Source organism: Stegostoma tigrinum, chromosome 4 (genome assembly GCF_030684315.1).
Source record: "Stegostoma tigrinum isolate sSteTig4 chromosome 4, sSteTig4.hap1, whole genome shotgun sequence".
In the NCBI taxonomy this organism is placed as follows: Eukaryota; Metazoa; Chordata; class Chondrichthyes; order Orectolobiformes; family Stegostomatidae; genus Stegostoma; species Stegostoma tigrinum.
Window position 1 is genome coordinate 6,565,362 of NC_081357.1, and position 13,026 is coordinate 6,578,387.

At 48.7% G+C, this 13,026-nt stretch overlaps 1 protein-coding gene across 1 annotated transcript in view; it reads left to right on the plus strand.

The window, feature by feature from the left end:
* Nucleotides 1-13,026, plus strand: part of LOC125452340 (dynein axonemal heavy chain 8-like) — a 1,165,100-nt gene that overhangs the window by 564,808 nt on the left and 587,266 nt on the right. Inside the window, exon 33 of the mRNA XM_059645122.1 lies at nucleotides 9,502-9,628. Within this exon, the coding sequence (XP_059501105.1) occupies nucleotides 9,502-9,628 (127 nt within the window). The remainder of the gene's footprint in view (nucleotides 1-9,501; nucleotides 9,629-13,026) is intronic.

Genomic DNA, 13,026 nt, shown 5'->3' on the forward strand with positions numbered 1-13,026 from the left:
GAGGAGGGGGAAGGGAGCTCTGAAATAAATAGAGAGGAGGGGTGCAGCTGGGGAAGGTACGTGGGATGGTGATAAGTGAGTGCAGGCAGGCAGTAGTGGGGACTGGTCAGTGAGGTAGGAGGAGTGGATTGGTGGAAGAGAAGATGGACAGGTTGTATCAGGTCAAGGAGGTGGGGATGAGATGAAGGGTTGGTCATGGGATGAGGAGGGGGGTGGGGAGATTTTGAAACTGGTAAAATCCACATTGAGACCATTAGGTTGTAGGCTGCCAAGGTGGAATATTAGGTGCTGCTCCTCCAGTTTCCAGGTGGCATCATTGTGATATTGGAGGAAGCTCAGGGTGGACATGTCACCCAGGGAGTGGGAGGGGGAGTTGAATTAGTTCATGACTGGAAGGTGTTGTCGTTTGTCACAGACAGAGCACAGGTGCTCGACAAAGTTATCTCTGAGTCTCCACTTGGTCTCAAGCTAGAAGGAGTTAGAAATTAGGAAATGGACGGTGGGAAAGGCGGAGAAATTAGTTAATAAAGCATACACTATCCTTGTCTCTATCAATTGGGCATACTACAAAAATGATATTGAATTTATTTAAGACCCTTGCTAAGCCTCAACTGGAGTATTTTACACATTTGTGTGTGCCACATTGTAACATTGTGCACCTTTGGGTGAGCATCCTGTAAAACTATTTCTAGAGAAGGACTAAATGTTAAAGATATTTTCAAAGTATGCCTGTACAGGTAATTCTTCTTTGACATGATAATTGCGCTCTTGTAGACACTGTGCTATAGGAAATTGTTATTGGGAAATTGCTACAGAAAATCGCTATACCTGTACAGCAGAAAGTTTGTATTATCCACACAGTTTCCAATATTCACCAATCGCATTACAGCCAATTCTTGTTACTGAAACACATGTTAAAACAGAACTGGTTCTTCTTCTCACCCATCCCTTCCTCCCACCCCAAGCCGCACCCCCATCTACCTACTAACCTCATCCCACCTCCTTGACCTGTCCGTCTTCCCTGGACTGACCTATCCCCTCCCTACCTCCCCACCTATACTCTCTCCACCTATCTTCTTCACTCTCCATCTTCGGTCCGCCTCCCCCTCTCTCCCTATTTATTCCAGTTCCCTCTCCCCATCCCCCTCTCTGATGAAGGGTCTAGGCCCGAAACGTTAGCTTTTGTGCTCCTGAGATGCTGCTTGGCCTGCTGTGTTCATCCAGCCTCACATTTTATTATCTTGGGATTCTCCAGCATCTGCAGTTCCCATTATCTTTAAAACAGAACTATCTGACTTTCAGATTAATGTTAATAGATTTGAAGTGTTTGGGACCAGAGGACATAATTTTAGAATAATACCTACTTAAGACAGAAATAAGGTGGAATTTCTTATCTCAGTGAGTAGTGAGTCTGTGGAATTCTTTATTGCAGAAGCTGCTGAGCTAAGAATATTCAAGGTAGAGATGGAAATATTTTTAAAAAGTGAGGGAACCAGTGAGTATGGGACAAAGGCAGGAACGTGGAATTGTGATTACGAGGTCAACCATGATTCTTTGAATGGCAGAGCAGACTCACTTGGCTAAATGGCCCACATCAACTCCTTATGGTCTTGTCAGGTCAATTCTCAAGCAATGCCAAATTAAAGGGCTAAAAAAATCTTTGCTACAAGAGGAGAAACTGCTGATTGGTTGCCAAGTGCACTCTGAATGTTAAAGTAGGCAGATTAACTGGTCCCAGTAATGATGATCATGATAACTATCATTGATTATTGTAAAATCCCTTCTGATTCAAGCATGTCCTTTAGGACAGAAAATCTGTTATCCTCACCCAGTCTGGCCTACATATGACTCCAGATCAATAATAATGTGGTTGACTTTTAACTCCTCTCTTTTATTGGCCAAACAAGCCACTCATTCCAAGCATAATTGGAATGCATCAAGTTGCCCAGCACATCGTCCTTTGGAATGAACCTGAATGAAATGAAATTATTGTTGCCTAATTTGCAGAGTTGAAACAAGCACAAACATCACCGAGACCAGGCGCCAACTCTCCGACACCTCCTCCTGTAACCCTTTTGATCATGACCCCACCCCCGACCACCCAACTATCACCTCCTAAACCATCCACAACCTCATCACCTGAGGTGACCTCCTACCCACAGCCTCCAATCTTATCGTTCCCCAACCCCACACCACCCGCTTCTATCTCCTTCCCAAAATCCAGAAACCTGACTGCCCGGGTCGACCCATTGCCTCCGCCTGCTTCTGCCCCACCAAACTTATCTCCATCTATCTCAAACCCATTTTCTCCCTCTTGGACCAGGAACTCCCAAACTACATCCCTGACACCACCCCACCCTCCACCTCCTCCAGAACTTCCAATTCTCTGGTCCCAAACACCTCATCTTTACAATGGATGTCCAGTCCCTATACACCTGCATTCCCCATACAGATGGCCTAAAGGCCCTCCACTTCTTCCTGCCCCACAGGCCCGACCCGTCCCCTTCCACTGACACCCTCATCCAATAGGAAAAGGGGGTGGCCATGGGTACCCACATGGGCCCAAGCTATGCCTGCCTTTTTGTAGGTTACATGGAACAATCACTGTTCCGTAGCTACACTGGCCCGAAATGTCACCTCTTCCTCCATCACATTGATGACAGTATCGGCGCCGCCTCATGCTTCCATGAGGTGCTCGAACAGTTCGTCCACTACACTAACACCTTCCACTCCAACCTTAAGTTCACCTGGACCATCTCTGATACCTCTCTCTGCTTCCTGGACCTCTCAGTCTCCATCTCTGGCAACCACCTAGAAACTGATATCCATTTCAAGCCCACCAACTCCCATAGCTACCTAGAATACACCTCCTCCCACCCACCTTCCTGCAAAAACGCCATCCCCTATTCCCAATTCCTCTGTCTCCACCGCATATGCTCCCAGGATGAGGCATTCCACTCCCGTACATCTCAGATGTCTTTGTTTTTCAAGGACCGCAATTCCCCCCCCGCCAGTGGTCAAGAATGTCCTCGACTATGTCTCCTGCATTTCCCGTAACTCATCCCTCAAACCTCTTCCCCGCAATAACGACCAAAACAGATTCCTCCTTGTCCTCACGTACCACTCCACCAACCTCCGGATTCAACGCATCATCATCCGCCATCTGCAATCCGACCCCACCACAAAAGACATTTTTCCCTCCCCACCCTTATGTGCTTTCTGGAGGGACCACTCTCTCCTTGACTCCCTTATCCACTCCACACTCCCCTCTAGCCCCACCATACACAGCACCTCCCTCCTCACCCCCATCGCAGGCCCCAAGAAGACTTCCCACATCAAGTAGGTGTTCACCTGCACATCTGCTAATGTGGCATATTGCATCTGCTGTTGCCGTTGTGGCCTTCTCTACATTGGGGAAACTAAGCAAAGTCTTGGGGACCGCTTTGCAGAACACCTGTGCTTGGTTCGCACTAAACAACTGCACCTCCCAGTCACAAACCATTTCACCTCCCTCTCCCATTCCTCAGATGACATGTCCATCCTGGGCCTCCTGCAGTATCACAATGATGACACCCAAAGGCTGCAGGATCAGCAACTCATATTCTGCTTGGGAACCCTGCTGCCCAATGTTATCAATGTGGACTTCACAAGCTTCAAAATCTCCCCTCCCTCTACCCGCATCCCAAAACCAGCCCAGCTCATCCTCACCTCCCTAACCTCTCCTTCCTCCCACATATACCCTCCTCCCACCTCAAGCCCCACCCCATCTCCTACCTACCAACTCACCCCACCCCCTTGACCCGTCCGTCCTCCCTGGACTGACTTATCTCCTCCCTAACTCCCCACCTACACTCACCTTTACTGGCTGTATCCCTACCTCTTTCACCCGTCTGTCTCCTCTCCACCTATCTTCTCCTCTATCCATCTTCTGACCGCCTACCCCCTCTCTCTATTTACTTCAGAACCCCCTTCCCCCTCGCCGATTTCAGAAGAGGGCCTGGGCCCAAAACATCAGCCTTCCTGCTCCTCTGATGCTGTTTGGCCTGCTGTGTTCATTCCATGTTTTCTTTCTGCCGACAAGGAACAAGGCCCTCTGTAGTAATGTATCCAGATTTTAGGACAAATTGTTTGATTAATTAGCCTGGAAATAGTCTAAGCCTTTTATTCATATGTAAAGAGCAAGAGGGTAACGAGAGAAAGGATTCGCCCACTTAAGGACAAAGAAGGAAAGTTATGTGTTGAGTCAGAGAAAATGGATGACAATCTTAACAAGTACTTTGTATCGGTATTCACCAAGGAGTGGGACATGATGGATGTTGAGGTTAGGGATAGATGTTTGATTACTCGAGGTCAAGTCGGCATTAGGAGGTAGGAAGTGTTGGGTGCCCTAAAAGGCATTAAGGTGAACAAGTCCCCCCGGTCCGGATGGGATCTATCCCAGGTTATTGAAGGGAGCGAGAGTTGAAATAGCCATGGCCTTAATCCAGGTAATTATCGACCAGTGAGCCTGACATCAGTGGTTGGGAAGCTGCTGGAGAAGATACTGAGGGATAGGATCTATTCCCATTTGGAAGAAAATGGGCTGATCAGTGATCGACAACATGGTTATTGATCATGTCTTACCAACTTAATTGAATTCTTTGAGGACGTGACAAAGTTGATTGATGAGGGAAAGGCTGCAGATTTCATAGACATGGACATAAGTAAGGCATTTGACAAGGTTCCCCATGGCAGGCTGATGGAGAAAGTGAAGTCACATGGGGTCCAGGGTGTGCTAGCTAGATTGTTAAAAAAGCTGGCTAGGCAACAGGAGACAGAGAGTAGTAGTGGAAGGGGTTTTCTCAAATTGGAGACCTGTGACAAGTGGTATTCCACAGGGATCTGTGCTGGGACCACTGTTGTTTGTGATATACGTAGATAATTTGGAGGAAGGTGTAGATGGTCTGATTAGCAAGTTTGCAGATGACAAGAAGATTGGTGGGATAGCAGATAGTGAAGGGGACTGTCAGAGATTACAGCAGAATGTAGATAGATTGGAGAGTTGGGCAGAAACATGGAGTTCAATCCGGGCAAATGCGAGGTGATGCATTTTGGAAGATTTAATTCAAGAGCAAACTGTACAGCAAAGGGAAAAATCCTAGGGAAAAATGATGTTCAGAGGGATCTGGGTGTTCAAGTCCATTGTTCCCTGAAAGTGGCAACGCACAACAATAGAGTAGGCAAGAAGGCATACAGCATGCTTTCCTTCATCGGACGGGGTATTGAGTACAAGAGTTGGTAGGTCATGTTACAGTTGTATAGGACTTTGGTTCGGCCACATTTAGAGTACTGCGTACAGTTCGGGTCACCACATTACCATGTGGATGCTTTGGAGAGAGTGCAGAGGATGTTGCCTGTTACGGAGGGTGCTAGCTATGAAGAAAGGTTGAGTAGATTGGGATTATTTTCATTGGAAAGACAGAGATTGAGGGGGGACCTGATTGAGGTCTACAAAATCATGAGAGGTGTATACAAGGTGGATAGCAAGAAGCTTTTTCCCAGAGTGGGGGACTCAATTACTAGGGTTCGTGAGTTCAAAATGAGAGGAGGAAAGTTTATGGGAGATACGCTTGGAAAGTTCTTTACGCAGAGGGTGGTGGGTGCCTGGAACGCGTTGCCAGCAGAGGTGGTAGACGCACACACGATAGTGTCTTTTGAGGTGTATCTGGACAGGTATATGGATGGGCAGGGATACAGAGCCTTAGAAAATAGATAATAAAGTGTGAAGCTGGATGAACACAGCAGGCCAAGAAGCATCTCAGGAGCACAAAAGCTGACATTTCGGGACTAGACCCTTCATCAGAGAGGGGGATGGGGTGAGGGTTCTGGAGTAAATAGGGAGAGAGGGGGAGGCGGATCAAAGATGGAGAGGAAAGAAGATAGGTGGAGAGGAGAGTATAGGTGGCAAGGTAGGGAGGGGATAGGTCAGTCCAGGGAAGACGGACAGGTCAAGGAGGTGGGATGAGGTTAGTAGGTAGGAGATGGAGGTCCGGCTTGGGGTGGGAGGAAGGGATGGGTGAGAGGAAGAACAGGTTAGGGAGGCAGAGACAGGCTAGGCTGGTTTTGGGATGCAGTGGGGGGAGGGGACGAACTGGGCTGGTTTTGGGATGCGATGGAGGAAGGGGAGATTTTGAAGCTGGTGAAGTCCACATTGATACCATTGGGCTGCAGGGTTCCTAAGCGGAATATGAGATGCTGTTCCTGCAACCTTCGGGTGGCATCGTTGTGGCAGTGCAGGAGGCCCAGGATGGACATGTCGTTTGTGGAATGGGAGGGGGAGTTGAAATGGTTCGTGACTGGGAGGTGCAGTTGTTTATTGCGAACCGAGCGGAGGTGTTCTGCAAAGCGGTCCCCAAGCCTCCGCTTGGTTTCCCCAATGTAGAGGAGGCCACACCGGGTACAATGGATACAGTGTACCACATTGGCAGATGTGCAGGTGAATCTCTGCTTAATATGGAAAGTCATCTTGGGGTCTGGGATAGGGGTGAGGGAGGAGGTGTGGGGGCAAGTGTAGCATTTCCTGCAGTTGCAGGGGAAGGTGCCGGGTGTGGTGGGGTTGGAGGGCAGTGTGGAGCGAACAAGGGAGTCACGGAGAGAAAGCAGACAAAGGTGGGGATGGAAAAATGTCTTGGGTGGTGGGGTCGGATTGTAGATGGCGGAAGTGTCGGAGGATGATCTGTTGTATCCGGAGGTTGCTGGGGTGGTGTGTGAGAACGAGGGTGTCCTCGGGCGGTTGTGGCGGGGGCGAGGTGTGAGGGATGTGTTGCGGGAAATGCGAGAGACGCGTTCAAGGACGTTCTCGACCACTGTGGGGGGAATGTTGCGGTCCTTGAAGAACTTGGACATCTGGGATGTGCGGGAATGGAATGCCTCATCCTGGGATCAGATGCGGCGGAGGCGGAGGAATTGGGAATAGGGGCTCCAACCCCAACCTCACCATCAAACCCGCAGACAAGGGTGGCGCAGTGGTAGTATGGCGCACTGACCTCTACATCACCGAGGCCAAACACCAACTCTCCAACACCTCCTCCGACCGCCCCCTTGATCATGACCCCACCCCTGAGCACCAAACCATCATCTCCAACACCATCCATGACCTCATCACCTCAGGGGATCTCCCACCCACAGCCTCCAACCTTATTATTCCCCGACCCCGCACGGCCCGTTTCTGTCTCCTTCCCAAAATCCACAAACCTGCCTGCCCTAGTCGACCCATTGTCTCAGCTTGTTCCTGCCCCACGGAACTCATCTCCACCTATCTGGACTCCTCTCTCTCCCCTTTGGTCCAGGTACTCCCTACCTACGTCCGTGACACCACCCACGCCCTCCACCTCCTCCAGAACTTCCAATTCCCTGGCCCCCAACACCTCATTTTCACCATGGACATCCAGTACCTATACACCTGTATTCCGCATGCAGATGGCCTCAAAGCCCTCCACTTCTTCCTGTCCCGCAGGCCCGAACACTCCCCCTCCACCAACACCGTCATCTGCCTAGCCAAACTTGCCCTCACCGTCAACAACTTCTCTTTTGATTCCTCCCACTTCCTACAGACAAAGTGGGCGGCCATGGGCACCCGCAAGGGCCCCAGCTATGCCTGCCTCTTTGTAGGTTATGTGGAACAGTCCCTCTTCCGCACCTACACAGGCCGCAAAACCCACCTCTTTCTCCGTTACATTGATGACTGTATCGGCGCCGCCTTTTGCTCCTCAGAGGAGCTCGAACAGTTCAACCACTTCACCAACACCTTCCACCTCAACCTCAAGTTCACCTGGGCCAGCTCCAACACATCCCTCACCTTCCTGGACCTCTGAGTCTCCATCTCAGGTAACCAGCTTGTAACTGATGTCCATTTCAAGCCCACTGACTCCCACAGCTACCTAGAATACACCTCCTCCCACCCACCCTCCTGCAAAAATTCCATCCCCTATTCCCAATTCCTCCGCCTCCGCTGCATCTGCTCCCAGGATGAGGCACTCCACTCCCGCACATCCCAGATGTCCAAGTTCTTCAAGGACCGCAACTTGACCCCCACAGTGATCGAGAACGCCCTGGACCGCATCTCCCGCATTTTCCGCAACACATCCCTCACACCCCGCCCCCACCACAACCACCCAAAGAGGATCCCCCTCATTCTCACACACCACCCCACCAACCTCCGGATACAACGCATCATCCTCCGACACTTCCGCCATCTACAATCCGACCCCACCACCCAAGACATTTTTCCATCCCCACCCTTGTCTGCTTTCCAGAGAGACCCCTCTCTCCGTGACTCCCTTGTTTGCTCCACACTGCCTTCCAACCCCACCACACCCGGCACCTTCCCCTGCAACCACAAGAAGTGCTACACTTGCCCCCACACCTCCTCCCTCACCCCTATCCCAGGCCCCAAGATGACTTTCCATATTAAGCAGAGGCTCACCTGCACATCTGCCAATGTGGTATACTGTATCCATTGTACCCGGTGTGGCCTCCTCTACATTGGGGAAACCAAGCGGAGGCTTGGGGACCGCTTTGCAGAACACCTCCGCTCGGTTCGCAATAAACAACTGCACCTCCCAGTCACGAACCATTTCAACTCCCCCTCCCATTCTTTAGATGACATGTCCATCATGGGCCACCTGCAGTGCCACAATGGTGCCACCCGAAGGTTGCAGGAACAGCAACTCATATTCCGCTTAGGAACCCTGCAGCCCAATGGTATCAATGTGGACTTCACCAGCTTCAAAATCTCCCCTTCCCCCACTGCATCCCAAAATCAGTCCAGTTCGTCCCCTCCCCCCACCACATCGCTCAACCAGCCCAGCTCTTCCCCTCCACCCACTGCATCCCATAACCAGCCCAGCCTGTCTCTGCCTCCCTAACCTGTTCTTCCTCTCACCCATCCCTTCCTCCCACCCCAAGCCGCACCTCCATCTCCTACCTCGTAACCTCATCTCACCTCCTTGACCTGTCCGTCTTCCCTGGACTGACCTATCCCCTCCCTACCTCCCCACCTATACTCTCCTCTCCACCTATCTTCTTTTCTCTCCATCTTTGATCCGCCTCCCCCTCTCTCCCTATTTATTCCAGAACCCTCACCCCATCCCCCTCTCTGATGAAGGGTCTAGGCCCGAAACGTCGGCTTTTGTGCTCCTGAGATGCTGCTTGGCCTGCTGTGTTCATCCAGCTTCACACTTTATTATCTTGGATTCTCCAGCGTCTGCAGTTCCCATTATCTCTTTGAAAATAGATGACAGGTTTAGACAGAGGATCTCAATTGGTGCAGGCTTAGAGAGCGAAAGGGCCTGTTCCTGTGCTGTAATTTTCTTTGTTCTTTGTAATGAGTTCATGTTATGATATATTGGATATTTATGGTCACCATCTTTAATAATTTGCAGAATTTCTTGAAAATAATCTCACCAAGTCTTTTGTAATTCAGTTTATCTATATAATTTATTTCTGATCATTTTTACACAGAATTTCATGGATCGCAATCCCAGTCTGTATGAATTCCGATCAGAAATAGAGTTCTATGCTACTTTCCAACAAGAGATTGAGGAACTACCCTCCAGCATTACAGTAGATTTTATTGAACTGAACACAGGTAGGAACTAATGCTTATTTACTCTCTCAGTAGCCCATTTCTTCATTGATACAACACACAAAAAATTGTCTACGGCTCATTTATGTCTGGAAGGCAAGAAGAAAGCAAATGTGTTCTGGGCTACAACTCCTCAGGAATTACTGTCTTCTGAGACAGCTTGCAGTTTTCTAATTAGTTTTGGGATTTGGTTTTCATTAGTTATCTCTCACAACAATGCAACTGTTTCATTCTTTCCCAACTCACGTTTGCTAATTTAACAATATTAACTTCGTTGTCTATCATCAAGAGTGGCTCAGCTGCAACACCCCTGATTGAACTACTTAAGCCTAAAAGCTCATAGTTGCTAGACGGTGTGTGCAGCAGATACTGAATGAACCCAACAGAGGGAAAATCATACTTGACCTCAACCCTGCCAATCTGCCAGGCACAGATGCATCTGTCCATGATGGTATTCACAGGAGTGTTTATCACACACTTCTCATGGAGACAAGACTCTGTCTTCACGCTGAGTGTACTCTTAATTGTGTTTTTTAGCACAGTGCCATGCTAAATGGCTTAGATTTGAACAGATCTAGCAAACTGAAAGCCTGACATCCACAAGGCATTGTGAGCCATTAGCAGCAGCAGAATTACCCTCAATCATAACCTACAGAGTCATGGCCCTGCATACTTTACCACTGTCGTCAAGCCACTGGATCAGCACTGGTTCAATAGCATGCCAGCATGAGTACCAGGTATACCTGAAAGTGAGGTTTCAATTTGATGAACCTACAACACAAGAGTACTTCTGTGTCACACAGAATAAGTAGCAAATGGTATTTTAAGGTGATGGTTCCAGCAGATTGGAAAACCACAAATGTAATGCCCCTATTCAAGAAAGGAGGAACCCAGGAAACAGGAAGCTAAAGGATAGGCATCCATACATCTGCCAATGGGATAATGCAAGGATCCATTCTTAAGAAAGAAATAGGGTGTTTAGAAAAGCTTAACATAATCAAGCTGCATCAATACCTTTTTGTGAAAAGGAAAATGTTTGACAAATTTTCCATAGTGCGTTGAGTCTACAACAAGCAGACTTGAGATGCTGCTGGGCCTGCTATGTTCATCCAGCCTCACATTTTATTATCTTGATAAAGGGGGTTGGGTTAAGGTTGTGGATTTAAGTTAGCAGAAGGCATTCAGAAGTAAGCCCTAGAAAGAGTTATTGCATAAACTGGAACCTCATATTCATTCCTAGGGCTCAGTTAGTTATTATCCACACTAATAACTTAGAGGGTGGCGCAGCGATATATAAGATGTGCAAATTTTGATTCACAAATAAGTGGGACAGCATGTGATGTGGACTTAAAAAATCTATAAGTGAACATAAATTGATTGAGAGAGTAGAGAAAATCTTGCTTCATGGAATTTAATGTAGGAAGGTTTGAGGTTATTGCACTTTGCAGGGAGGAAGAACTCATTGGCCAGCAGATTGTTGAAAAGTGCAAACGTTGCAGGGTTGTTTTTATGGGTGACTTCAACTTTCCCAATATTGATTGGAACCTCCTTAGTGCAGTTGGTTTGGATGGAGCTGTTTTTGTCGGGTGCGTTCAGGAGGGTTTCCTTACTCAGTATGTGGACAGGCCAACGAGGGGGGAGGCCATTTTGGATTTGGTGCTCGGCAATGAGCCAGGACAGGTGTCAGATCTCGTGGTGAGAGAACACTTTGGCGACAGTGACCATAACACCTCACATTTACCATAGCCATGGAAAGGGAAAGGAGCAGTTACCAGGGGAAGATATTTAACTGGGGTAAAGGAAACTATGATGCTATCAGACAGGAGTTGGGAAGTACAGATTGGGAGCAATTGTTCCACAGAAAGGGCACAGCAGACATGTGGAGGCTGTTTAAGGAGCAATTGTTGCGAGTGATGCATAAATTTGTTATTCTCTGAGACAGGTAAGAAGGGGTATGATTATGGAGCCTTGGATGACAGGTACAGAGGTGCTTCTTGTCAAAAAGAAAAAGGTAGCGTACGTAAGGTGGAGGAAGCAAGGGTCTAGCACAGCTTTAGAGGATTACAGGCTTGCTCGGAAGGAGCTCAAAAGTGGACTGAGGAGGGCCAGGAGGGGGCACGAAAAAGGCTTGGCAGGAAGGATTAGGGAGAACCCGAAGGCATTTGACTCATCATACGTGAGGAATAAGAGAATGATCAGGGAGAAGGTAGGGCCGATCAGGGATAGCATAGGGAACTTGTGCGTGAAGTCTAAGCACATAGGGGAAGCCCTAAATGAGTTTTTTGCTTCGGTTTTCACTCAGTAAAGGGACCTTGTTGCGAATGAGAACTTTGAGGAGCAGGAAAACAGGCTTGAACAGATCAAGATTGAGGAAGATGATGTGCTGGCAATTTTGGTAAACATTAAGATTGATAAGTCCCCAGGGCCAGACCAGATTTATCCTAGGTTGCTCTGGGAAGCGAGAAAGGAAGTTGCTGAGCCACTGGCGAAGATCTTTACTTCCTCACTCTCCACGGGAGTCGTACCGGAAGATTGGAGGGAGGCAAATGTTGTTCCTCTTTTCAAGAAAGGGAATAGGGAAATCCCTGGAAATTACAGACCAGTCAGTCTTACGTCTGTGGTCAGCAAGGTTTTGGAAAGAATTCTGATGGATAGGATTTATGACTATTTGGAAAAGCATACAATGATTAAAGGGAGTCAGCATGGCTTTGTGAGGGGCAGGTCATGCCTTACAAATCTTATTGAGTTCTTTGAGGAAGTCACGTGGCAGGTTGACAAGGGTCGAGCAGTGGGTGTGGTGGACATGGATTTCAGCAATCCATTTGATAAGGTTCCCCATGGCAGGCTTGTTCATAAAGTCAGGAGGTATGGGATACAGGGTGATAATGGGAACTGCAGATGCTGGAGAATCCAAGATAATGAAATGTGAGGCTGGATGAACACAACAGGCCCAGTAGCATCTCAGGAGCACAAAAGCTGACGTTTCAGGCCTAGACCCTTCATCAGAGAGGGGGATGGGGTGAGGGTTCTGGAATAAATAGGGAGAGAGGGGGAGGCGGACCGAAGATGGAGAGAAAAGAAGGTAGGTGGAGAGGAGAGTATAGGTGGGGAGGTAGGGAGGGGATAGGTCAGTCCAGGGAAGACGGACAGGTCAAGGAGGTGGGATGAGGTTAGTAGGTAGGAGATGGAGGTGTGGCTTGGGGTGGGAGGAAGGGATGGGTGAGAGGAAGAACAGGTTAGGGAGGCAGAGACAGGTTGGACTGGTTTGGGATGCAGTGGGTGGAGGGGAAGAGCCGGGCTGGTTGTGTAGTGCAGTCGGAGGAGGGGACGAACTGGGCTAGTTTTGGGATGCAGTGGGGGAAGGGGAGATTTTGAAGCTGGTGAAGTCCACATTGATACCA